Raw genomic sequence first — 26,713 nt, 5'->3', positions numbered from 1 at the left:
GATTTTCGGGCCGGTGCCTACCACAACACCCCCGCCCCCCATTTTATATATATATATACACACATTTATTTTTTTAATTAATTGGCTGTCGGAAATGTATTCTGTTAAATATTGGAATTGCCCCCCCCCAAGAAAAAAATCCATATGGGTCGGGCCCTACCTATTACTACTGCCCAACTCAAATACACTGTCCATTTGAAAAAAATACAAAATTACCTGTGTAAATTATTCTCATGTACATAGCCTACCCTCCCCTTCAGTCTGTGTATATGTGTATATATATATATATATATATATATATATATATATATATATATATATATATTTGTATTTTTTTATTTGTTGCTTTTTGATTCTTTGCATAAGTGGAAAGACTAGCAAAGTAAGAATGTGATTGCTCACTGCTACCGTTGTGTTTTTACTATTGTGCACACGACAAACTGACTTGTCGAATCGTCTTGAAAGTGAAACAATGAAGAAGCTCGAAAAACAAAAAGGCCTAAATGACGCTTGCAAGCAAGCTGCAATCAGCAGCCGAGCAAGAAATTGGTCCTTCCGTCGTGCTAGTTAGCTAGCTTCCCGATGAACGGGCAAGACGATTGTGCCCCAATGTCTGATGGTGAGAGATAATTAATCGCTGACATGAAAATGGATTACCGATGGACGTGTGTCGTTCCAAATTACAGTGGGCCAGTTCGGCAAAACAATCGGCGATTCTCCGTCCAGCGAGCTTCGCACACGATCGGCCGTCCAGAGCGCTAGCTGCTAACACAGGGTTATGCAGCACAAGTAAATAGAACCCACATTGAGTTGCTGTGGAACGTCAGCACGTCCGCCATATTGGATGTGCCAGTTCTGCTTCGTAAACAGGCACTGGCACGTTCAAATAAATGTTACAAACGCGTATTGTAAACATTACTGTAATACTGTTACTGTGGTGACAAACGCTGTATTGGATGCGTGTATGTTACGACACGCCACAACATCCGGTTTACTTCCGCAACTGTAGCGCGTTATTAGGATTCCCACAGAGTTTCCAGACAGGACACACGCCGCTGCACTATGATTGGCTGTTGTATCACTGTTGAACATGCCCTACTGCTTCCAGACGGGAAACGTATGTGATTTAAGTGTGACGGCGTTAATGTTTCTCGCTAACCCTAACCCTAACAGTCACCCATCCTAAACCGCCCTAAACCCCCTAAAGCCTTACACACTTTTTTATTTTTATTTCGTTCAAATGTGATATATGTTAGGGACGGTCATCTCGTTACATCTGCGTAGCATGCTCGTCCCGCGATGCAGGAGCCAATCATGTTGTAGCGGGGCGCGTCCTGCCTGGGAATCATGTGGGAATCCTAATAAGGCGGCGGTGGCATACAAAGGTTCCAGGTCACAATTATTGTTGTTTATGTTTTTAATATTAAGCATTTAATTTGTAACATACAGTCGCTCCACGTTCTAACTCCGAAGAGAGATCTAATTTACTTGAACTTACACATTTATTTAAAATGTAAAGCAACTTGTGCGTGACGACGCAGATAAGATGGCGGCCTCCTCACTCTCAGCGGAGTTGAAATTCCGAGACGGACGCGCTGACAAAGTTGAGAAAATAAACGTCCCAGTGGAGAACACGCTGACGTCTCTAATGGCAGGACTTCGCAAAGTCGCTCAGAGCGTCTCGCCCCTTCTCAACGAGCTCGTGGAGAAGGAAAAATTCGCCGGAGGAGACGTCACACTTGGTCTGTCGTTTTTCACGCAAATTCGCCATCAATTCCTCAACCTGTTGTTATCTGTGTGAGAACACATTGTGTCCTTGGGTTTTATTATGTTGCGGTTCATATTTGTCTTTCCTCTTTAAAGGGTAGCCTTCATCCTGCTCATTCGTTAGCCACCTGCTGTACAGTTTAGCAACAACAAGAGGCTCCACATAATTGTGGATTTGGGGAATAACGTTGGACGTATTCAGTGATGCAGAAAAAGCAAAAGTTAACCTGCAAATAATGATGATTCTAGACTCTAAATTGCCCGTTGGTGTGAATGGTTGCTTGTTTCTATGTGCCCAGCGATTGGCTGGCGACCAGTTCAGGTTGTTGTAGCCCGCCTCTCAGATGGGTTCGGCGCCAGTTCACCATCACTTGGATGGAGGGATAATACTCATCATTGTGGAATGAATCGACAACTGTTTTGATAATCGATTCATTGTTTTAGACCTTGCTTAACATCAATTCTCAGAATTTCAGCCATTTCTCAGCCGATTTCTGTAGTCCTCACCAAAGCAGACAGATTATTGTTTTCCCTTCAAAATAAGACATTTGCAAACACCTGCTTCTACTTTAGAAAACAATCAACAACACTTTTGCCAATTTCCTGACAAACAAAAAACAAGCCAGGAACTGAATGATAAAGGATTTATGCGTGTGCATTTGATGCACCGTTAGTCTGAAAGAATGCCCTGTTTTCTAAAAAAGGAAGTCATTTTAAAACTTTGAATAATTAAAAAAAACATTGACGGATTCATCCATCCATCCATCCATCCATCCATTTTCTGTCGCGCTTCTCCTCACGCGGGTCGCGGGCGTGCCGGAGCCCATCCCAGCTGTCGTCGGGCAGGAGGCGGGGTACGCCCCGAACCGGTCGCCAGCCAATCGCAGGGCACTTACAAACAAACAACCATTCCCACTCACATTCCCACCTACGGACAATTTTAGAGTCCAGATTAATCCATTATTAAAAATAATATTTAGCTGCTGCCCTAATGATAATCGTACAGTCAGCCAACATCGCCCCGTCGACTCGAGTGTGACAAGTCGTTCCTGTGCTGCAGACGACGAAGACGACGAAGAGGAAAGCGACGGCGAGGCCGAAAAACCGCCCGGGTGGGATCGTCTTCAGCCGCCTGCTAAAAGATCCAAAACGTGAAAGTCCAGCCGAGGACCACTCGTCTTCCTCTTTTGTGCGTTCATTTGTCCATGTGTGGAAAAGGTAGCTCGTTTCGTTTCGTTTTGTTTTTTTTAAATCTCATTGAGCCACGTGTCAATTTCTTATTGGGATGACGTTGATATTGTAACATTCGACACGGAAGACCGTCAAATGAAATCACAGCGTTATGTAACCATGGTGACCTTTCGAAGTACAAGTGTCTCTCAATATCAATTGGAATATGGTGGAAAATGTCATTTATATCAGTACTAGTATAGATTCAGTATAAGCACAAGGTCAATTCCTGCCAAATTTCTATATTAAAAATCATTTTGATGGCGTCTTGTTATGCAATTTAATTTTAATTTCTTGAAGGTTATTTTTTTAGATGGAGCCTGGATTGAGCTCTATGGTGGCATCGCGAGAAATGCGATCTCGCGAGAGGAATCTGCGCGCGGGAGGCTCCAGTTCGACAACAAGCACCCGACCCACTTATTCTTTTGTATTCTTTGTCAACTGTATTTGTTTCTTATTATAATCATCAAACTGTGAATATTTATGCGCCGCGTAGTGGAACGCGAGACGAGCTGGTGACGTCACAGAAGCAGCAGCCAGCAATGGCAATAAAGATTTTGCAAGGGGGCGGAAGCAGCCGGCAATGGCCGTCGTTCCAGTTCGGCGTCCTCCCTCCTCCCTCCTCGCCCCGCTCACACCGACGGAGCAGGGCGCTGTCGAATTTGGACTTGAATTTGGACGCGGACGCGACGCGACGAGCACGTTAGCTTAGCCAAAAGTTGGAGCCGCCTCCTTTGATTTCTTTTCCCGAGAGCGCGAGCGAGTGTTCGGCGAGCTTCTTCCCCCGGCGCCACTCTCGCGACGACGCCTCGGGGCCCAATTAGTAATGTGTCCTTTGTCGTGAAACGGCGACAATCGGCGAGGGATTCAGGAGGACACGTAACGGTAAGACACGGCTCACCTGTTGCACGCCCAACGGCGTCGCCCGCTTAGCTTTCCGTTAGCTCCGCCATTACAATTGCTCTGTGGGGGAAGGTCGAAAACTCCAACTTCGATCGAAGCTGACATAAGCGCAAATTGGGGCTCGGGGCCCAGGTGTGTCAGTCACATGACACGAGCAGGCGGCCTAATCCGGTCCAAGACGCAAGAGGCTTGCAAGTGCGGTGCCGATTAAGAGCTCACTGACAAATGACGGTAGGAAGGATTATTTGGACTCCGGTTCACAAGATGGTTTCCAAGATCCATTTGGGCTTCGTGGCTTTGGGTTGCCATAGAAACGCCCCGTTATTCACACTGGAGAACCGATGCAGGGCCCACTTCAGATGGGACTCCCAGATCCGATTCGGTTCTAGTTCAGCGTGCAGTCAGCCCCCCGTTGATGGCGGCGGACCCAGCCGAGATCGGTGAAAGTTGTCGATAAACGCGGAGAGATCGTTTCAAAACAAGTTTGGTGGAGCTGCTTCCCACACATTTGAAGGATCGCTTCCAAATCCGAACGAAGTGACTTGCCCCGCATATGGCAGCTTACACACGGAACTCATGAAACGACCCAACTCAACGATTTAAAAAAAAAAAAAGAAACAATAAAGTGGTACCTTGAGATGCAAGTCTAATTTGTGCCATGACCACACAAAATTTGCCTTTTGTTTCTTATCACAAAAGACAAATCTCAAATCAGCTTTCATCCCTTTTGGGGTGAACGGACATGCCATCCATTCCCCCCCCCATCCCCCCCCTAGTTCACGTTTCAAGAAAATAGCACTCTACCGTATTTACTTGACAAAAACACAGTAATAATTGAACGTCACTTTTTAATGCAAAGTGACAGTTTTTGCCATATTTCTTGCTTTAGCTCAATGGACACTGCTGCTCCTTCTGGTGTCTGCGCCTTGGGCACCAGGGGGCAGTATAATACAGCGAGACAACTGTCTCGGTAAGCTGTGGTAATATTTGTTCTACGCAGAGGATAAAGTCTATATACCCGTGAGTATTGATATATTTTCTGTCTACATGCATCGCGCGACCGTTTGTGTTCAAATATCCGTTGCTTCAAGCAGGGGTGTCAAAGTCATTTGAGTTCGCGGGCACATTCACCCCAATTTGATCTCAAATGGGCCTGACCAGTATATCTGTGGCCTTATAAGTAAGAAATAAGTCCATTTTTTCCCCCGGGTAAACATAATTACAAGTAATATTCACGACCGGTTAGAGCGTCAGCCTCACAGTTCTGAGGACCCGGGTTCAATCCCCGACCCCCCCCCCTGTGCCCCTGTGTGGCGTTTGCATGTTGTCCCCGTGCCTGCGTGGTTTTTCTCCGGGCACTCCGGTTTGCTCCCACATCCCAAAAACATGCATCAATTGGAGACTCTAAATTGCCCGTAGGCGTGACTGTGAGCGCGAATGGTTGTTTGTTCCTATGTGCCCTGCGACCGGTTCGGGGCGTACCCCGCCTCCTGCCCGATCACAGCCGGGATGGGCTCCGGCACGCCCGCGACCCGCGTGAGGAGAAGCGGCTCACAAAATGGATGGATGGATTCGCATGTGGATGATCTTGTTTCAAATCATATGAGCTTGCTCAAATGTCATAAAAATGAGTCCATTTCAACATTACGAATCAGTGTTTTCATTGACACATGCAACTACAGAGCACAGTAGATCTAGAAACTGTGTACCTTCTATAAAACAACATATTTAGAAATCATTTTAAATTGACATAACGGTGGACGACCGGTAAGCACAACTGTCTCGCAGTTCTGAGGATGCGGGTTCAAATCCGGGTTTCGCCGGGTACTCCGGTTTCCTCCCACGTCCCGAAAACATGCATGCGAGGTTAGTCGAATACTCTAAATGAGACTTTACAGCGACGGTATCGGCCGATAATTAGCATTTTATGCTGTTCGGCTTTAATGTGGTAATTCGCCGGTCCGATCGACGACATCATCGATCGGCTCGGCAAAAGACATTGAGTCGCCGTCGTGCGCAGCATATTTGAATCCAGAAGCTGGTTTATTTTTCGCCTTGTCGCGTGTCTTTCGACGTGGTTAAGCGATGTTGACCTGCACCTTTGGGCCTCTTTGCACATTCACGGAAAATGTTCTTTTTAGTCGTTTGCATACTCGTTGCCTGCGCGCCCGTCACGTGAGAAATCAAACAACCGAGTCGAGCTTTTGCGAGCTGCCGTTTCTGAACGCAAGACGTTTTAATCGTGAAAAAAGGTCTTCTTTAAATTCCGTTCCAGTCCCCTGCTCAAGCCACTGACGACAGCGTCGCTTTGGTGAACCGGAACCGACATGGAGTCCAAACGGGACGCGTCCGAGGAGGACGACTGGGACGACAATCGGAGCCGGCGGTCGATCGGGAGCGCGAAGAGTCGAGCGTCCTCCGCCAAAAAGCAGAAGCGCTACAAGAACTTCCGGGACAGGATCCGGGTTCCGGAAAAAGACATCTCCAAAAGCCAAGACTACGCCACGGATCCGGGCCGGGACCGGGACCGGGCGTCGGACGGCGAGGGGCGACGGAGCAAGGGCGCGTGTTATTCGGACGACGACGACGACGACGACGAGGAGTCGGAGCGCTCGCTCTCGCCGTACGTGCGGGATCGGGCGCCGTCGCCGCCTGCGCGTGGCAGCCGCATTTCCAGCGCTTCGCCCTACAACACGGGTCGGTCGAAAAGAAAGCGTGCCGATAAGATTTACGTCGCAAAGGACCAAATTCAATTCAATCTGGAGGCAATTCAAGTACATTTTTTAGTTCGTGTGCTTTTGTTTTTTTCATAATTAATTTCAAATTATAAAATGAACTGTAATGGCAATGTTTTAAAGTAACGTGATCATTTAGTGTGATTTTATGTAATTATTTTGGGAATAATTTAGAAAACAAAAATACAGTACAAGCAATGTTTTTATGAATATGTTAACGTGTTATTTTATTGTTAAATAGTTTGAAATAAGAAGAATATTCATACATGCTAAGTTTTGAATTTCATTTTTTAGTCCTTTAATAGAAAACAAAACTGTTTACTTATGTCATTGTATTTAATAATTACAAAAATCCTAAATGAACACTACAGGCAATGTTTTATCGATGCCAAATTTTGAATCGCCCCGCAATTACCGCATAACCCAAATTGCCGTCGCATCATTTCTCGAAAGATTCAATTGAAAGGCCGTGCGTGTGTTCAACATACGAGTACAATCAAATGTGCCCGTTTTCCAAGTCGAATCATTCCGGCACATTCCAATAGATCAGGGCCGCCGAGCCACGAGGAGCGCACGCGGCAGCCAAATGAACAAACCGCGCGTGACGAGGCAAGCGGCTCCTGGCTGCGCTCGCGCTGACGTTTGGCGTGGCTCTCGGTCTTCACGCGGCCGGCGAACGAAAGAAAACCTCTCTTCCTGCCTGTCTTCTTTCGTTGTTCTTCTTCATCTTCCTGCCTGTCTTCTTTCGTTGTTCTTCTTCATCTTCGTGCCTGTCTGCTTTCGTTGTTGTTCTTTCAGCTTTCCGCCGCCCGCTTTTGATTGGCTTCACCTGCACCTGCGCCGTCTTATTGCGTCCGGACGGCAGCTGCGCGCTGATTTGTCCTTACGGTCTCTCGTAGTTCTTCTGCTATTTTTGTAGTTCTAATCCTTGTTTAAACTTCACTTTGGCTCGACAATACAATTTGAATTCATTTTTTCAATTAAAAATGGACATTTTGAACGTTTTTTTTTTTCCATGTGAGAAATTGCACTGGACAGTATTTTACTGTATAAAAACCATTAGAAAATTTGCTCTGAGGATTTGAACAATTTTACCTTTTAAACAAGGTCTCTAAATGACATCGATGACCAAAATATTTGTGGAATTGATAGTCGATGAGTAATTGTTGCATCTCTATATGGAGTTTCACTTTTTTCATTGAGCTGCCGAACAAAATTTAGCTTTTGACACTATTCTGATTCATTGAGATGTACCTGTGTGTGTGTGTGTGTATAATTATTTTATTTTTTTCTACCTCCATTTGTCAGGTTTAGAGAAGCGGGTTCGGGCCCGGCCGCCGCCCCGTCCGGGCCGCGGCCGAGCGGTGCGCTCGCACAGCAAGGAGTCCCCCCCCCCCAAAGACCTGGACCCCCTGACCAGGCAAATGCTGTCGGGCCGTCTGCTGAAGATCAACGAGCTGCGCAACGTTCACGCCGAGCTGCAGCTACGCATCGCGGAGCTGCAGAAAGAGAACCGCGTTCTCAAGCAGGTAGAAAAAAAGACAAAAGAATCTCGTACACGTTTCACCAACACTCGGTGAAAATCAGCCATGAAGAGAGAGAGAGCGTATGAAACGTTTTTCCACTGGTTTTACCACTCCCACTATATCCCCCCCCTCCAATAGATGCACCCCTACACCGAGCAGCAGCAGAATCAAGCGAAACGGGAGCGTTCTGTACCAAGCTGACCTTGGCGTCGCATCTTACGGGATGACGTGCGATTGGTTGAAAACGAGGAAGCGAGAGACGAGAAGGAACTTCTTGGCTTCTCCTGCCTTGCCGGCCGTGTCAGACTTTCGTTTCGGTCGATGCTGCTGCTGCTGCAAAAAAAAAAAGGACAGCTGCAGTTTGGCGACCCTGATTTAAACCGTGCAAACTTTGTTGACCCGCCCCAACAAGAAAAACACGAAAACTGAAGCGAGAATCATTTGGAAATTCAGTAAAAGGTTTTGAAAAAGTCATGGGAAACCAGTGGCAAAAAAAGTGTTTGATATTGTCCTGATTGAGAAACGCATTACAATTTTGTTGAGATGTAGATCTCTGGTATTTTACAGTTCGATGGTTAAAGTCGATTTGAGATACAAGCGCGCGGATGGAATAAATGTAACTCGCATCTCAAAGCACCGCCGTGTATAAAGTGCAGCTTTTCGGCATATGACAATCGAAGACGCGGGTTGCGCAAAAACAATCGGCGACGAGGCCGACTTTGAACTGACGAGAGCGACGTTTGCGGCGGCTTCAGCTTCAGACGCGCCAGGAGAAGGCCCTGCGGAACTATACGGACGCCGAGAGCAAAATCTCGCAGATGCTGTCGTGCCACGCCAACGAGACGCACGTCCTGCGCGAGCGTCTGCGGCGCGCCCGCGAACGGGAGCGCGCCGCCGAGCGCCGCCTGAAGGAGAAGGACGAGCGGCTGCTGAGGAGCCACGACGCCGCCGGCCGCATGAAGAAGCTGCTGGAGCAGCGGCAGCTGGGGGAGCGCCAGGAGCTCAGCTGCCAGCTGGACCAGGAGAGGGCGCGCACCCACGAGGCCCAGCTCAAAATCAAGGTACGCCCCCCGTGACTTTGAGAGCTAAAAAAAAAAGAGAAGAAGAAGAATCCCTTTTTATTGTCACGAACATGCATGCCTGCACACCAAATTTCTTCTCTGCATTTGACCATCACAGTGAGCACGTACACACGCACACGTTAGCGGAACACACCGGATCCGGCGGGGGGCGGCCGAAGCGCCCGGGGAGCGTTTCGGGGTATCGGCGTCTCGCTCGAGGACACCGCGGCCGTGAGTCCGGGGGATGCGGGCGGATGGTCCGGTCGGGGTCGGTGGCAGGCGACGATCTCACACACAAACGGTATGCGTGTGTGGGCCAAGCAGTAGAAATGGAATGAATTATTTCGTCATTACAATTCTTTTATGTATCGTAAATATGATATTCCTTTTCTCCAATTGAAGCGTATTTTAGTGTGAGCAGCGTAAACCACAGACAGAACATTTCGCGTGGGCAACGGAACCTGACGTGACGTGACCGTCCGTTTTATTCGAGCCGGCGCCGATGGGCCGCTCGCGTTGCGTTGCGGTGGAGCAATTCTGCGTTTTTGTCGGGACCCCTCGAAAAGGAGATGCTGCGTCTCGAGGGGCCGTGGCGGTTTTATTATTCCCGTTCTCGTACGTGAGAAGGCGGCACGGCGGACGACCGGTCGGCACATCCGCCTCGCAGTTCAAATCCCGGCCCCGCCTCTGTGGAGTTTGCCCGTTCTCCCCGTGCCTGCGCGGCTTTTCTCCGGGTACTCCGCTTTCCTCCCGCATCCCAAAAGCGTGCACGGTATGTTAATTGCAGACTGCAAATGTGAATGCGAATGGTTTGTTTGTTTCTATGTGCCCTGCGATTGGCTGGCAACCAGTTCGGGGCGTTGCCCGCTGTTAGCTGGGATAGGCTCCGGCGTACCCGCGACCCGCGTTGGCATAAGCGGGGTAGGAAATGCGTGAATGGATATATGAGAAGACAGCGCTTCAGTACCGGAAGAGCTTGTAAATGCTGCGATTTGTGGCCGGCGTAGGAGCTGGAAAGGAACTCGGAGCTGAGCAACGGCAGCCACCAGCGGCAACTGGCCGCCGAGAGGAAGAAGACGCTGAGCGCGCAGGATGACATCAAGAGTCTGCAAAAGGAGCTGGAGCAACTCGCCAATAAACTCAGGGTACCGCAAACACAAAACGAGCTCGCCGCCCGTGGGCCTCCGCTGGCGAGAAGAATCGAAACTCTGAGAGATGCGGAGACTTTCCACTGATCGGATCGGCCGCTATTTGACTTTTGACATTAAGCCGCGCCCGAGGCGTTCCAATCTCAATAAGTGGGAATACGTAGTTTATTTCAGAACTCGTACATGAATGTCGTTCATGAAACGCTTTTCAGAGGGCAAATTCCTGCCGGAGTGTTTTTGTTACGCAACATTCTCATTTCGAGGGACGGTGAATTTTGGATTTTCATTTGCCGTAAGCTGTAATCATCCAAATGATACGTCGACTGACGAAACAAATTCATAAATCACTTTGGGTGTGTGTCGTACATTTTGACTTTTTGAATTGAACTAATTCAATGAAGCTTTTGGCATGATTCTAATTGATTGAGATGTAGATGTAGTATTGATCCTTCGTGATCGTGTTGCCAAAGGCGTGGCTCGCCGCTGAAGCCGGCGATACAAACACGACATAGAAAGAGCAGGCTAGCGGCGGTGTCGTCTTCCTTTCCAGGAAAAAGAACGGGAATTGGAAACCAGGAACATTTACGCCCACCGCACGGGAAAAGTCTCACCGAGGAAAGTGACCGACGGCGACACGAAATCCAGACGTGAGGCGGCGACGTCGTTCAATGAGTCGCTTCCAAAAAAAAGCCTCACTGATTTTGTTTTTGCTTGGCCAAGTCTTCAGCAGGACACACAGCAAAGCGGTGCAGACGCACGGGCGCAGCGGCGGCCCCGATTTCCCCTCGCCTCCGCCCGCCTCGGCGGACTACGGCGATTCGGCCCCTGACGGATACCTGTCGCTCAAGGTAACATCGAGCGGCGGCGCCGGCGAGACGAGGACTCGTGAACCGGAAGACGCACGCTCATGGCGAAACTATCGTGACCAGTCGTCGCAAACACTGACATAAGCGATTGGGCCGTACGGTCCGCTTGTCACGTCGTTCTGGCTGAATCGGTACGTCGCCTGAGGGCGTCGGCAGATAAGGAATGAAAAACGAAAAAACTTAACATAAGATGAGCTTGATTAGTTCCGCGATGGGGAAATTTGCATCATTTCAGCAGCGGGAGTGGATTGAGGAAATCCAAAAATAGCATTCAGAAGAAGACGTTTGTACATTGCACAACATCGAAAGCGAAACGATTGTCCGTGCATAAACGACCCAATCCGATGTCATTTGTTTGCAAAATAGGGCTGAAGTTGAATTTGGTCTTATGGTGAAGGTGATTTAATAGACTTGTCTAATGAATCGCTAAAAGCTAATGAATCCATAGATATGAGTAATATTTTGGACGATGGCGTGTGGAAATCTCCTACTTTGAACCGTGTCCGCCATGACTCGGTTGATGCAATCAATACATTCAAACAACAGGTGCTGAAGCCACGAGTAATTAACGATGATGAGCAATTATGTGCAATTGAACACTACGCAGAATTATTTGGATCCATGGTCATGTTCTTGACATTTTAAAAATACAGAAATTCCGACAAATAGTTCTCGAAGTGAATTTCTATAGGTTGGCAGCTCTGATTTGGGCGCTTCTCGTTGGCGGATCGGGCGCCATTCCAAACACAGCGGACAACGCTTTTTGCTCTGCTTTGACATCGGCAGCAAGTGGACGAGGCGGACGGCGGACCAAGACCAAGCCGGGAACAGCGGAAGACGACGAGCGAAGACGCAACGGGAACCTCCGGGGAAGGGAAGCGGACGGAGGAGGAATGTCAACGACGCGCCCGCGATGTTCTCGAAGCCGAGGCCGACGTATTCAGAGACGGTAAGAGGAGTTTACATTCGTCAACTGGAATCCGATGAATATTTTTAGAAGTTTTTCTGCGGGGCGTAGACGTGGAAGAGGGCCTCGCCCAGCTTGTCTGTGAAATTCGGGTTTGTAAACCACTGTAATGACCAACAGATTCCTGTAGATGGCGGCGTTGCGTCGCTTTGGATTTGAGATCAGCGCAGCTTTTGAGTAAGAGAGAACGATTAGGCGGCGAATCTCGCCTTGTTATGAGGAAGGGAAATGGCAACACGTTGGCGGTCGGAAAAGTTCAGGCACCTCGCACTGCTATCTATACGTATGCTAGAAAGGGTTGATGTCGCGAAAGTGCGTCGCAATCGTGAAAAAAGACCCAGGCTGTGTAAAATGTTCACAACGCGTCTCAGTTGTATATCTATAAATAAGCAAATCATTTGTCATCAAAAGCCCTCCTCAGTCTTGCTTTTGTTTGAGATTTTGAGGTGTGACTAAAGAAAAAAAAAAAAAAATCATCGTCCATCCATCCATCCATCCATCCATCCATCCATTTTCTGAGCCGCTTCTCCTCACACGGGTCGCGGGCGTGCCGGAGCCTCTCCCGGCTGTCGTCGGGCAGGAGGCGGGGGACACCCTGAACCGGTCGCCAGCCAATCGCAGGGTACATACAAACAAACAACCATTCGCACTCACAGTCACGCCTACGGGCAACTTAGAGTCTCCAATGAATGCATGTTTTTGGGATGTGGGAGGAAACCGGAGTGCCCGGAGAAAACCCACGCAGGCACGGGGAGAACGTGCAAACTCCACGCAGGCGGGGCCGGGGATTGAACCCGGGTCCTCAGAACTGCGAGGCTGACGCTCTAACCAGTCGCCACCGGGCCGCAATAATAATCATAGTTAGTTCCGTCAAAGTTTCCCTTCATAAAAAGCTTGTTTACTCTGCTTTTCGGTCAGAAACCTGTGTTTTGCGTGAAACCGATCCACGTGCGACTGCCGATTACGAAAGAACGGAAAGCCGTAGAAACAAATGTTTTGGGGTTTTTCTTCTGGTGAAAAGAGAGTCTCTGGTCGTTGGGCGCGTCTATTGCCACGAGACGAAATATTGCGTTCGTCTTGACAGGCGAGTCCAAATGCTGGAAAAGGGCACTTGGCAGTCAGTTTATTTGAACTTTAAATTTTTTCTACTTCACTCAAGCGGCGGCAGCGTAGGCGAATCTCATTCGTAACGCAAATTTTGGCTCGTAAAACACAACTGAAAACTGAGCAGCTCGCACCTGGAAAAATCTCGTAAGGTAATGCAGTTTTCTGTCCCATTTATGTTGCCCAAAGTCCACATTTAGGGGTTCCGGTGGGCATAACGTTGTGTGTCCGATTCCCACAGACGTACGGAAAGAGGAGGAGGAGCACGAGATGGGCAGCTTGTTGACCAATCAAATACGCGAGAGCGTCCCCGTCCTCGAGGAAGCGGGCCGGCGGCGGAACTGCCGCGAGAGCGCGGACGCCGGCGAGGCGCGTCGCATGAAAGACCAGCTGCTGGCCAAGATGCGCGAAATCGACCTTCAGAACGAGGACGCACGGGACCCCGTCTTCGTCGACTCGTCCGAGTCCAACGCGCCCGAGACGCCGTCGCCGGGCGGGCCGGGTCGGCGAAGCCTGCGCTCCCTCAAGGTCGAAGAGGACCCGGTCTTCGGAAGCTACGCGTCCTCGTTCGGGAACCCCCGGCAAAGCGCGGCCGGGGAGGACGGCGACCGCGCGCTGGAGGCCATCGGCGTCTTTAGCCTCAAGAGGGCGGAGGCGGAGGAAAAGAACAAGAAGTCCACGCTAATGCGGCAGCTGTTCGGTTCTCTGGCGGCGCCGTCGGGCGACGCTCGCAAAACGGAGCTGTCGGACTACTCGACGGGCGGCAACGAAGCGCGGGGAGGATCGCGAGCGGCGGGGCGCCTCGACGCTCGGCACGTGGCGGACAGCCGGCCCGCCGTCCGCGCCGTCGCCTCCTTCGACGACGACATCGAGGAGCTCACCTTGTAGCTCAGGTTACGACGTTCGGCTCCATATCGGCCGTGTGTTTTTTTACCTTCAAGGTTGTTGTTTACTTTTTGTGGTAGTTGCAAACTAAGGCATGGAAAATCTCATTACGTAGGGAAAGTTTGGAAAGGTATCATATTCAAGCACAAATAGAAACATTTTGTTTTGTCATAAACACACGAGCGGCACGGCGGACGACTGGTTAGCACATCTGCCTCGCAGTTCTGAGGACCCGGGTTAAAGTCCAGCCTGCCTGCAAGGAGTTTGCACGTTCTCCCCGTGGTTTCCTCCCACCTTCCAAAAAACATGCATGCTAGGTTCACCGAAGGCTCTAAATTGCCCGTCGGTGCGAATGGTTGTTTGTTGATATGTGCCCTGCGATTGGCTGGCGACTCGTTCAGGGCGTGCCCCGCCTCTCGCCCAGAGTCAGCTCTGACAAGCACCGGCACACATGCGACCCGCGTGACGAGAAGCGGTTCAGAAAATGGATGGATCGAGAAACGCACAATCGTGCAAATGTTCTGATTATTACTTCGGATTTCTGCAACTTCCCAGAATTTTCCAACCCGATGTCTGAGTGTTTTGCTAGTGCTAGTTGCACTTTAATTTATTGCACTTGGTACACTAAACAAAGTGTTTTTTGTACTTATTTATTTGTGACATTTAATATTTTTAGTGTCTGATTAAATGTGCACTCTTTAAAAAATGGTTTGTCCGTTTTGTGGAGGACATCTAAAGGGACAAGTCATGAGGTAGACATCCGACAATAAAATGTAGAATGAATGTAATCAACGGGGGGCAAAAGTAGGTATACGCTTTTTTTTCCATTTTACATGATTTATTCACTCATTTTGGGAGCTATATTCCACACCAACCTGCAATAGTTGAAAATCCGCAATATACAGACCATATCGTTTCAAAGGTTTCACGCTTTAAAAACATCTCAACGTTAAAACACTTTTTTTTTTTTTTAAACACCTTGTAAACATATTTGAAAATTAAAAAACCAGAAAAGACTACCGAGTGTAGCGCACGAGCTGTGGCAAACAGCAGCTTCTGCGTGTGTGCGCTCCAAATGTTCTCTTCATCTTATTAAAGGCTGGGGTACCTGAAAAGGGATGGTTTTGGAGATATGAGCATTCTGGTCAATGCCAGCAATCGGTTCAGGTCTCTTCTTTGCGTGAGTGTTACAGCGAGCAATGTATGTGACACTTTTGTGATAGGGAAATTTGAGAGTAAACTTTAGCAAATCAAAAGTGAAATAAATATCTGTTTCCTAAATATATTAATGTGTGTAAATGGGGGATTGAGAGGCATTACGCTTCCGCACCCGACCGCAGCGTGAGGGCTTCATGCAAAGGCCGGATCCGTCATTAGACGCGATGAGCTCCCTGCTGGTTGATCGGGGGCGCAAATGGCCTTGTAAAAAGCCGGGGAACCCTTTTAGCCATCATCGTTAGCATCATTATTATTATAATTATTACAACATGCGCATTCCTTGGCTTCGACGGGGAAGTAAAAGTCAAGCAAGTGACTACGATCAGATTTGAACTGCCTCGGTTCTCCACGAGGAAGTACAGATGTGTGTTTTCAAACTAAGGAGTAGAAGTCCGAAGTCAACAGAAAAAGAAATACTCAAGTGAAGGGCAGACGCCTGCAAAATCGACTTAAGTACAGTAACGGAGTCTGAAGGCGCCATTCAAACGGCAAAGGCCAAACCAGGCTTCACTCTCTTGCTGCTGATTTTCCATTTCAAGAAATGTTGAAAATGAGTGAAAACGTTCAACAGTGCAGAAATTGTCAGACGAGTTTTCAACGTGAGCTTAACGAACCTGAGGTCAGGAATGGGGGAAAGCGCCGCGTCCGGCACGCTGAAAAGTCCATTGGTCCATCTCTCTGCCCGCCTCTCGTCGAGCGCATCAAAAACTTTCAAATGTTCCAGAAAGTGCGGTGAAGAAGCCGTGCGATAACGGCATCGTCCGTTCCGGTCCGGTCGCCTTCCGGTGATCGTCTCCTGACCCCGCGGACCAGGAGACCTTCTTACCCGCGACGGAAAGCCGGGGTGGAGGCGGACGCTTCCCGAGGCTCGGGAAGCCGGCCGCAGACGGGAGGGGGGTGTCCGAGGCGCTCGAGTCGGCTCAGGAGAGAACTGGTAAGATGTTCTCCGACTTCCCAAATGTCGTCATTAAAAGAGCAGAAAGAAACCTGCTCCTACTCTGCTACTTTCGTTACGGCAGCCCCGAGGAAACTTCGCTTCGACGGAACGCCGAGTGAATTTTCAGGCTCGTCCGAAAGAGATCGCGATCGGTGCGCGCTGAAAGCCCCGGTCCCAAACGCCAAATGTGCAAAAGTTGGCGTGAAGGACGACAGTGTTCCAAAAAGCTTCAAAAAGTATCTGTTCTTTAATAAACATCTGCACAACGATTCCACCGCACGTCCGTGCTACAGTTTTGAAGGCACGAATTGGGGATTGATACAACGCCGATGAAACAACAAAACACTTGAACTCGAGGGTTTCCCAAATTCTTCCGGGAAAAAATGTCTCCCCCTAAATTGGCTACCAAAAAAATCAAATATTGCCATATCATACATCAGCTATTGATTACTCACACACACAAAATCCAAAAGCCCTTTTGTTAAGAAACCCGTTTGAGAATCACTTTGGGTCCCCGGAGCCTCAGTTTGGGACGCATTGTTTGAAAGTTACAAATGAGAATCGTAGTCCAACGCAAAGTTTTGGGGGAATCTCTGCTATTTGCTGAAATGTCACCGATTTGGGTTTGTTTTTCCTTTTAGCTTTCGAAAACACCTTGAAGTGCCACAAGATGGTGTTAAAAGCCTTGTCACAATAGTGACGTAGTACAGTAATGAATAAATAATTAGAATTGCGCATGACACTTTCCCGTGGCGCTCAAATACGCTTTACGATTGCACACACCATTCCCGCCACAGCCGCACCCGGTGGTCGTAAACTACTCGCGCAGGGGGCGGTCTGACAGAAGCGCGGCTGCCATTCCGCGCCTGCGTCCCCTCCGACTGCCGCCAAACGTCCGACCGCATTCATACACGGGCGGGCATGGTGGGTTAAGAGTCTTGCCCAGGGACACGCTCGGGCCCGCAAATTGTTTGTTGAAGTGGGCTTTTCCTCTGTCTACGACGGCGCTTAATGGTTACAAATGGCTTACAATTAACTTAACTACTTTTCTGATATTACATTGGTCTCATTCAAGATCAAAATAGAGGATGTTTCAGAGCACAACGTAACAGAGGACAAATGAAATAAACAAATGGCCGCAAATTGGCAGGGGGGGGGCATGTAGGGGAAACAAAAAATAATGCAGCAATAATACAAAATCATCCTAATCAACGTGTGAGGAACGAGTTGTCGCTACATTGCTGACAGCGGTGGCAGATACTGCCTATAAGTGTAGAAAAATAACAAAACATCGACCGCACGTCACCGTAAGTGCATTTGATTGACCGCATAGGAGGACTAATCTTCAGTGTGATCATGCGATCAATCGGTTCCGGATGCGGCATTACGGCGTAGCGCCTTCGCCGTCCATGCTACAGCCGAGCGCTTCGATGTCGTTGCTGATGTCGCTGATCATGCGGTCCCACTCGTCGCCCTCCGAGGTCTCGTCCCCCTCCTCCGGGCCCTCGTCGGAGGCGACGCCGTCTCCGCCGCTTCCCGCCGCCCCGTTGCCGTTGGCGGTGGAGTCGGAGGCGGAGCTGGCCGCACGCCGGTAGCGGCCGAAGCTGTCGGTGATGATGCCGCGGCCGTCCTTGACGCCGATGGTCTCCAGGAAGTTCTCGAAGTGCTGGCTGTCCTTCTCTGGGATGAAGGGACGCAGGCCTGCGAAAGGCCGGACAGCAACATTAAAATATGGCTTTCCAGTCGCACAAAATGGAGTCCTTTTGGCTTTTTAGGTCCCCCGAGTTCTCTTGCTTTTCTTACACTCGAATTTCCTTTAATGCTCGTCAGACTATCAAGAATATTTGCACAGCGTACAGTGCCGTGAAAAATGATTGGCCGCCTTCTCACACTCTTATATTTTTGCATAGTTAGCACAATGGACAAAATGGTGTTTTTGGGAGGCTGGAAGCGATTCTCGCCATTTCAGTTGACTTCAATGGCGAAAATCTATTTGCTAAACGAGTAAACCGAGTTATGAGCTTTGTCACAAGTCAAGGCACCGCTGCATCTGCGACGTACACTTAAAACTAGGCTTTACACGATCAGGATTTTGGGGCCGATCAGCGAGTTCAAAAAAACGATCACCGATCCCATCACAAGATGGAGGAATGTCTATTGAAATGACCAACTTGGATGGATTATTTCTCGATTTCCATGACAGCGCATCCAGTCTACGACGGTCCTGACATCAAACTTTTCAAGGTATCGAACTACTTTCCGCAGCAGCGTAAGCATGGCTTGTTACCTTACTTCTGCGTTAGCATAGGTTAGTGATAAACTACAGTACGTTCCAATTTGCATACAAACGGGTTATTAGCAGCCGTAGGAGCGAAACTTTGTCGTAAACTGAGAACACCCATACATACATACATATTGGGTATGTTCCACAAGGCTCTATACTAGGTCCACAGATTTTCACATGTAGGTAGGCTTGAGAGAAGATGGTGAGCGCCATGCGAGATCACTCTTGGTTCTTGTTATTTTCGCTGGAAACGGCCACCTTGAGTGGCTCAGCGGTCAAAGCCTGGCACGACAGTCCGTGGTGTTCCGCAACGTTCGGTACGATGTCCACCCCAAACAAATGTCAAAATAACTCGGATACGATCGATACAGGGGCTTCCTCTGTTTACGACAGTGCACGCGTAGTATGATATTTCAAGATTACGAACAGCATACAATGAACTTAGTTGCGCAGTGGCGTAGAGAATGGCATTTACAAGTATTCTTCAAACCACCATTTATAATGCAATTATGACTTTACTCGTTTGGTAGCGCGTGTCGGTGATGGACTACGGCAATTTCTGACAATATCCTGCCTTCACTGGGTTTTGTGTGAAATACAAAAGGCGGCTTAAGGCTTGATGATCTAGCTTTTAATAGCCTCGCCAAACCTGCTTAAGTGGACCTCGGAACCTGGAGATGTTTTTCGTAGAAATGAGGAGCAGTCATACCGAGCAGTAGAAACTTCCTGCTGTCCCCGTAGAGCTGCCGCAGGTTAATGCAAAACTCGTGGATAGAGGAGCCGTTACGGTACTCGTGCAGCAGCGCAGCAAATTGCTGGATCTCCTGGGACGACAGCTTTGTGCGCAGCTGGACGGCACAGAATCACGAGCACATTAATAATGACAAGAGAATGCTATTTTTGTACAAATTGCATGCGCATGCTAATGAGCTGAATGCTGGACTGAAATACTGTGGAATTAACTTCATTGTTGAAATGTAGAATGTGAAACTTTAAGTTGGGATGATTTCAATTGCTCAATAAATGTGGAAGAAAATATGTAAACATCTAGTACTTTTGGAATGTTATTGTAAAAAAAAAAGTGGGACTTTGGGGAACGTGATAAATAGTTCCGTTTGAGTCCTGAATGAGCTGAGCAGTTTGAATAAGTTGTGAAATGTGAAAGAACAATTGAAATTTGCCACGTCTCCATTTTAATGGAACTTATTTCCATGGAAAATGCGGAGTTGCGGGAAAGTAGGAATTTTGTGAATGTGGAAAATAATTCCCGAGATGTCCTGAATGAGGTGAATATGTTGAAGGTGGAATGGTTTGAATCGGTGGAGAAATGTGGAAGGAGCAGTGCATCCAAAATTGGTGGAAGAATAAGTAAAGGTTTGTTTTTTGGAGCAGAATAACTTCAGCATTCACACAACAACAACAACAACAATAATAATCGGGCCTACTTAAGAGTGAGGGAGGGCGGAGACATACCGTGGTCATGTAGTCCTGGAGCAGCTCGGCAGCTGTGGCGCTGAGCTCCCCTTCGCTCGCCGCCTTGACCTGGGGGGAGGCGGGGCCGGAAGCCGACGGGGAGTTGCCGTCTGCTTCCATTGGCACCTGGAATGGACTGGGAAAGGAAAAAGAAAAGAAAAGAAAAGCGTTTCGAGAGGAGCGTCGGCAGCTTTTGTGTAGTGTGCGGAAAAACGAGAAGGTGAGCTCTTACAAAGGGCCGGCCTCGCCTTCAAACGACTCTTTAATGTCCGCTTTGCTTGACGAGTCCTCTGAGAAACCGTCACATTCGACAACACCGTTAGTGCGCGAGACCATGAGGTATACTCTCTCCCGCCCCCCACCCCTCGCTCTTCTGCCTCTCTCTCTGACGTGCACGTACTCACGGCTGGCGACGAGGCGCTCTAAAGCGGCCACGCCAGCGGACTACCCCGAAGGGAAGATGCATTTTCGGGGTGGTTTACGCTAAATACAGTATTAACGGTAATAGAAATGTGAAAGGGTAATACTAACATTTGCACGTTTATCACAGTTTCCCTTCCCTAACACTAAGTTTTAATGCTTACCGCTGTAGAGGGAAAGATGTCTTGTGGGTGTGGTGGCACCGTCAAAGATGGCTCTGTCCAAGAAGTCGATGGTGGACTCGGTGTAGACGATCTGAAAGACTTGGCTGAGCAGAAGGCACAACTCCTCTGCTGCTGCCTGGCACACAAAATAACAATGATTAATATTCACAAACTTCTCTCTTTCTATGCAATATCTCCATCTGGGCTTTTTGTTTTATTTTATTGTGGTAACAGAGAAGGTGACCTGTTAGGAAGCAAAAACCATCAGACAAGAGACAATAAGCTGTTTCCTTCAAAGGGTGAGTCGTTTTACTTTTCTTTATCATTATATTGCATTATAATTATTATATATTTCATTTAGTTGTATTTACTTTTTCCCCCGAAATGAAAATATTGCCTGTACAGGTAGAAGTAGGAATGCACCAAAAATCCCATCACTGGAAGTTCTCCAAAAAAAAAAAAAAAAAAGAATCCAAAAGAGGATGTTGCAAAGCAGCGGCCGGCGCACGCTTCTCTGGGTGAAGCTCAGAGGAGCGCGCCGACCGACGACCGGCCGGCGTGCTCCGTGAGCGTCTCGGTCTCGCCGTTCAGCGGCTACGACGGTCTGTCAAAATATGTCTCAATGAGGGCTGGGCGATAATACAACCATAAAAGATACCCACCTCAAAATAACCCTTCCTCCAGTAAACATTTCAATGGACTTGAACAGATTGCATTCGTCCATGTTTTGACAGACAGTACGAATAGCCAATAATAATGAGAGTTGCGCCGCGCTGAACCAATCATGAGGTGTGAGTAGAACCATGTTAAATTGGGTTGACGCACATGAAGCAAGATGCGACAGGCGCAAATGCTCGTAGCCTACTGCTGCAGCTGTGGGAAACTACCGTTTCTTGGGAGACTTGACAAAACCAAAATTACTCCACACCGCCCAACTCTTCAGGCCTTTCTTGTCCCGTTTTATTTGTCATCACACAGTTGTATAATGTTCCAGGTCACGTTCCACTTTTGACAGAAAATATCATAATCAAAAGGTTGAATAACAGGGAACATTGAAGACGGGGGGGATTTGATTTGTTGCATATCATGGTCAGTATACATCGATATCGACTGATGAGTAAAAAAATCAAAAATAAGGTGATGGGATTTTTATAGTGAGGTCAATGCACTGTCGTAACCATAAATGTCATTGTACTAATAATTAGGATAATCATTTCTTTGGGTGTTTCGGTTTCCGCCAAGAATGTTCACTTTGGTGCATCACCAGTGTTCATAGTACATGACGGTGATATTTGAGAAATGAGAACAACTCTGATGTCAAGTCATTTCAAATCCAACATACCTTGTTGTCGACGGCGAGGACGAGCAGACAGCACACCTCCATCAGCACGGCCCCGCTCTCCGACAAGGAGCTCAGCGTCTGAGATTTGTTGAGATCGGGACAGGAGCTGGGGCAGGGAGAGCCTCCGGATTCCTGGGCTGAGGAGCAGAAGCCCGCAGACGTTCCACATATTTAGGACCCTCTTACGCAGTAAGAATCGGCTTTGCGCTCTCGTCGGTACCCGTCTTGATGACGACGAGGTGCAAAGAGTCGTCCCGGATGTAAGAGACGGCGGCGATGTCGTGGATGGGCACCCTCAGGATGATGCCCTCGCCGTCTCGCCACACCAGCTTGACGTTGTACGCCGACAAGCTCACGACGGCGTCCTGCTCAGACGTCAGCTGGCCCGCCAATTGATGAGACTTCTGCATACGGGGTCAATATTCACGGTTATCCGCTATCTTACGGCCATCCGTTTTCGATAGGTCCACTATTATGGCCAAAGTGATCATCACGATTATTTGAATCAATATGGTAATTGCGATTATTAATCACAAATCTTGGCCCATTTTTGTTTCTCAGCCAGAAGACTATGTCGCCGTCAGCTGAAAGCTCCAGGGTACCATTTGGGCCCATGTAAATTATTACAAGCGCCTATAGTAGATCTTATAAGTAATAAAGAACTTCAAGAATTTAGCAGAATCGTATATTGCAATATTTTTATACTGTGTGTATTTTTTGGCAGTTTTCAACAAAATTACAAGGTTTCATTCATTCAACCATATGACCTCTAAAATTGATGAACTAAAATTGTGTATCTTTTATTAAATTACTGGTTACTATAAAATTGACAAATGTAAAATTCTTTTAAACACACATTCACATTTGGTAAATGTATTTTATTGAAGAATTGGTTAATTAGAATACAATAATTACAAAGAGTGAATTATTATGATGAAAATGAATTATGATATTGGCCTTAAAATAAAGCATTTCACATATTTGTATATCCACATTTGTATCGCCTGTGTGTCTTTTTCAAAAACATCACGCGGCCCTTAAACGCTAACGTTTGGACACCTCTATAGTAAAGTATGCGCTGACTCAGGTGACTTACTCTCGCATTGTCAATGAGCTGCAGGACTTCTGTCCTGCTCGATGGGTTCAAGTATCCTGGCACTGATGTCAGCTGGCCCAAATACTAGGAAGAACACAGCACCGTGCAAATCAGGTTTACGGTGAGAGAGAAACCAAACGAGCCTTCGCCGCATTCGAGTTTGCCTCACTTTGACTTCCTTCTCGATGTAATCATTGAGCAGAATGTCGGGGTCGATGCGGTGGTCGGGTTGCGGGAGAGAGACGGTGTGGAGGGCCCGGCGCGCTGCGGACTTCTCCTGCGCCTTCTTGTCCCGTCCCTTTTCGCCCTTCAGGAAGACCCGCTTGAAGGGCGACACGATGCCAGGCTGAGGGGGAAAATGACCGAAGGGTAGGCTCAGAGAAAACAGAGACGCTTAAGGCGCACGTGTCGTCACGAAAGGGCTGGCAACACAGCAAGGAAACTTCCATCCGTCCATTTTCTACCGCGCAGTTGCCTTCATGGCAACGATGGATTGGTGACACAAACTGATTGGATTGACACAAACAGCGGCCTATGCAGAAGTCGAAGTCGTAGTCTCGCGCACGAAATAGTTGCTAAATAATAGGTCCCGAACACACAGGCCGACGCGCGCGCATATATTCGTCCACCGCGGAGCAATATTCAGAAATGACATCTGTGTGGATATGTGGAATGGATCTCCCCCAAGATTCACCTAAATGGCCTGTTTTGAGTTCAAAAAGTGCAAAACCGAGTTGCACGTACGATTCAAAGATCTGAGCACGCTTCTCAATAAGTCTATTCGCTTGGAAGTCAAAGACCCTACCTCGTACTCCATGCAGCCGGATCCTAGCAGACTCGCGTTGTGAGTTCAGTTGTTTTCTGTGTAATCACCTGTTGCCTCGCGGCTACGCTAGCACAAAGTGACAGCTGAGACACGCGAGCCACAACAGCACAAAAGGGAAGCGCCTTGCCACGAAACGACAACGCCAGAAGAGGAAGCGGACCGCCGCAGCGTCCGGTGATGACAGCGCCGCTCAAACTTGACTGCAGACTCTACGGAACAACTCTGCCGACGACTGCTGCTGCATTATTCAACGCGGTGCGGCTCCACGCCACGGGTGCATTAACATTGTACGTTTGCTGGAGAAATGCGAGTTCACAGCTTTTGTATTTGATCCCATTTCTTATGGTTCATGTTTATGATTAGCGGGGCTGCAAAAATTTATCGGATTTTAATTGTGATCCACGACTTTGGCTGGCGCGATTAAATTAACCCGATCTTCAGCAATATTGACCTTTAAAACGCGAGCTGTCCCGCACATCTCATCGAGCGCTTCCCCAAGCGAGTTGCGTCAACCACTAGGGGGCGAACGCATACTAAAGGCTTTCTTAAGCTGCCTAAATGAGAAGCGAGCGCACCCCGAAGCGGATCCTAAAATCGCTGGGTGGACTGATGAGAGCGAGTCATGCCGAGCATCGTGGCTGCCTCAAGAGGGGTGGACATGCGTTGTTTGGACTCGTTTCAGTGACAATTGCATATTGATTCAGTGAGCCCTTGTTCATTTGAGGTTTTTTTCCATTATTATTATTTATTCTAAAATGATCCTTCATTTGTTGGAAAGTTTCATTTTGCAATGAAAATATTTGCACTGTATATAGTTTGTTAAAAAGTAGTGCAATAAAAAGACAGATGTTTTCCCTAACATGATAACTGTGATTAATTATCATCATTACCCCCATCGTCTCCAGCACTTCTATCCTATTCAGGGTTACGGGGCGCCGGAGCCTATCCCAGCTGACTCCGGGCGAAAGGCGGACTACACCCCGAACTGGTCGCCAGTCAGTCGCAGGGCACATAGAGAGACAGACAAGCATTCAGACTCGCATTCACACCGACACCGAGTGGGAACTGACCCCGCTGCACTCACCAATGTCAGACGAATGTACCACTACATCATCATGTGACTATCGCGATTACAATATTGATCCAATTATTTGAGCCGTAATTGTGCAGCCCTAATTATTGGGTTGATTTCTAAAACAGCTGGGCAACTAACCTTGGAATTGTCAGGCTGATTTAAAAAATACTTTTTTGTGCGGCTTTCGTAGTTCAAAGTGCATCCCAGTCGATGTGCATTGCTTACACAAACAACACCGCTGCCAACTTTTACAACAAGCAATAGCTGACGAGAACTGCATCACTTGGGGGGGGGGAGACAAAAAAGACAACATTTATTTCCTTGAGCAAATATAATTTATGCCTTCAGTATATGATAAAAGTGGTCTTGGTCTGAACCAGGGTGATGTTACTTTGGGTCAATAAAGATAAATATGACCCGAGGTTATTTGCTAACGTGCATTCTCTAATGTACGGAGGAGCCCCCCTGGTGCCGAGGTATGAGAAAAATCTAATCAATTGATCATCTGTTCCCTCGGTTAAGCAAATGTCTGGGGCTCTGTATGCATTGCTTGATCGATCCATCACAGACGCATTTGTCTGTTTGCGAACTTCTCGGGCGAGGACTCAACTCAACTAGGACGGACCCCGTTGGTGGCAGCTACGCGCCAGAAAAGACCACACTAAAGTCAAAATATGTCGGGGATAAAAAGGTTGTCATGATAGAGCGAATGCTTCAAAGCACGGAAAGCGAAAGGAAACAATTCTAGCCGATCCTGCTAGTAGTCCTACATATCGATCAACCCCCTCGAACCGCAGCATTATTATTGCCTCTCAGTTGAAAAACAAAAACCGGGATGTAGGCTATATCACGACATGACAATTTATTCACAGAATTCACACCAGGAGGAATATAACATCCAAATCGAATTGACTTGACAGATACAGATACGCTGGTATACGGAGCCCCAGACATTTGACTAGACTGAGGGTACAGATTGGAAAATTGAGGGAACGGATTACTAAACTGAGGTTAAGGTTTACTAAATCCGATTGTACCCTCAATTGTGCCAAGGTGCGAGAAAAAGAAAATCAGTCATTTTAGGAGACGGGCTTAACTTTGGACGACAAACTCGACTACTTGCTTTTTAAATGTCTTCCGCTCTTGGTTTTGAAATGCACATCGCGTTACCTTGTCTATGTAATGCGAATGATTCCAAATACATTTCACTTGCCTCGCCAAAGGCGGGTTAGCATGCTAGCCGGCCAGTCAGTGAGTGGCTGAAAGAAAGAAGAAGTGTCGGCTTGCCTTTTTCACTTTTTTCACATCTTCCTCCATGTCTACGACGAGCTCCTCTTCCTCATGTCCTGCTCGTGGATCCGAGCGACACACGACATAACCCAAACGAAGCTTTTCGGGAGGGACCGACCGACCGGGAACTCTTTCCGACGTTAGCTTAGCTGAATTTCGGGTGATGGCTGAGCGCCATTCTCACTTTTAGACGCGTCCCGAAGTCCTTAAGTGGGGAGGCGCCATACGAGCGTTCCAACTTGAATCCGACGGTGTATTACGTAGCTAGGCTCCTCGGTAAATGCTCGGAAAACTAAGTCGAACAAAACAGTCCAAACTTTTCAACCGTGCCGCCATTTTGGGCGTCGAATGCGGCCCAGCGCGCACAGCAGCGCCCCCTTGTGGTCGACGGGCCAA

At 48.1% G+C, this 26,713-nt stretch overlaps 4 protein-coding genes across 15 annotated transcripts in view; 2 read left to right on the top strand and 2 right to left on the bottom strand.

Annotated features, from left to right (window-relative positions):
- Nucleotides 1-4,071, bottom strand: part of ubr7 (ubiquitin protein ligase E3 component n-recognin 7) — an 11,368-nt gene extending 7,297 nt beyond the window's left edge. For 4 of the 9 annotated variants that reach the window (XR_009770342.1, XR_009770343.1, XR_009770346.1 and 1 more), the window contains exon 1: nucleotides 658-1,353. The gene's annotated coding sequence lies outside the window, so the exon portion shown is untranslated. Of the gene's footprint in view, nucleotides 1-657; nucleotides 1,356-3,898 lie in introns of those variants that run through there. The other 5 variants (XR_009770347.1, XR_009770344.1, XR_009770348.1 and 2 more) reach the window with 5 other exon arrangements.
- si:dkeyp-55f12.3 (uncharacterized protein LOC568418 homolog) lies at nucleotides 1,340-3,302 on the top strand. The gene is made up of 2 exons (XM_061705003.1): nucleotides 1,340-1,742; nucleotides 2,828-3,302. The coding sequence occupies exons 1-2, from the start codon at nucleotides 1,547-1,549 to the stop codon at nucleotides 2,920-2,922; spliced, it is 291 nt and encodes a 96-aa protein (XP_061560987.1). The 5' UTR covers nucleotides 1,340-1,546; the 3' UTR covers nucleotides 2,923-3,302.
- lca5 (lebercilin LCA5) lies at nucleotides 3,674-15,326 on the top strand. 2 transcript variants are annotated; one of them, XM_061704995.1, is made up of 9 exons: nucleotides 3,674-3,882; nucleotides 6,176-6,597; nucleotides 7,944-8,164; nucleotides 8,917-9,222; nucleotides 10,230-10,367; nucleotides 10,921-11,017; nucleotides 11,091-11,218; nucleotides 12,023-12,185; nucleotides 13,549-15,324. In XM_061704995.1, exons 2-9 carry the CDS (start codon nucleotides 6,228-6,230, stop codon nucleotides 14,193-14,195), a joined length of 2,070 nt encoding a protein of 689 aa, XP_061560979.1. In that variant the 5' UTR covers nucleotides 3,674-3,882; nucleotides 6,176-6,227; the 3' UTR covers nucleotides 14,196-15,324. The 2 variants fall into 2 exon arrangements, with proteins under 2 accessions (XP_061560979.1, XP_061560980.1); XM_061704996.1 differs by lacking the exons at nucleotides 10,921-11,017; nucleotides 11,091-11,218 and having other exon boundaries at nucleotides 13,549-15,326.
- ccm2 (CCM2 scaffold protein) lies at nucleotides 15,019-26,713 on the bottom strand. 3 transcript variants are annotated; one of them, XM_061704997.1, is made up of 10 exons: nucleotides 26,315-26,713; nucleotides 23,296-23,472; nucleotides 23,127-23,210; nucleotides 22,251-22,434; nucleotides 22,031-22,167; nucleotides 20,689-20,824; nucleotides 20,337-20,394; nucleotides 20,105-20,240; nucleotides 19,341-19,479; nucleotides 15,021-18,048 (listed from the first exon to the last, which is right to left on the bottom strand). In XM_061704997.1, the coding sequence occupies exons 1-10, from the start codon at nucleotides 26,342-26,344 to the stop codon at nucleotides 17,732-17,734; spliced, it is 1,398 nt and encodes a 465-aa protein (XP_061560981.1). In that variant the 5' UTR covers nucleotides 26,345-26,713; the 3' UTR covers nucleotides 15,021-17,731. The 3 variants fall into 3 exon arrangements, with proteins under 3 accessions (XP_061560984.1, XP_061560981.1, XP_061560983.1); XM_061704999.1 differs by lacking the exon at nucleotides 26,315-26,713 and adding an exon at nucleotides 23,932-26,278; XM_061705000.1 differs by lacking the exon at nucleotides 19,341-19,479 and having other exon boundaries at nucleotides 15,019-18,048.

Source organism: Phycodurus eques, chromosome 18 (genome assembly GCF_024500275.1).
Source record: "Phycodurus eques isolate BA_2022a chromosome 18, UOR_Pequ_1.1, whole genome shotgun sequence".
Taxonomy (NCBI): domain Eukaryota; kingdom Metazoa; phylum Chordata; class Actinopteri; order Syngnathiformes; family Syngnathidae; genus Phycodurus; species Phycodurus eques.
This window is presented reverse-complemented; position numbering and strand designations above follow the sequence as displayed.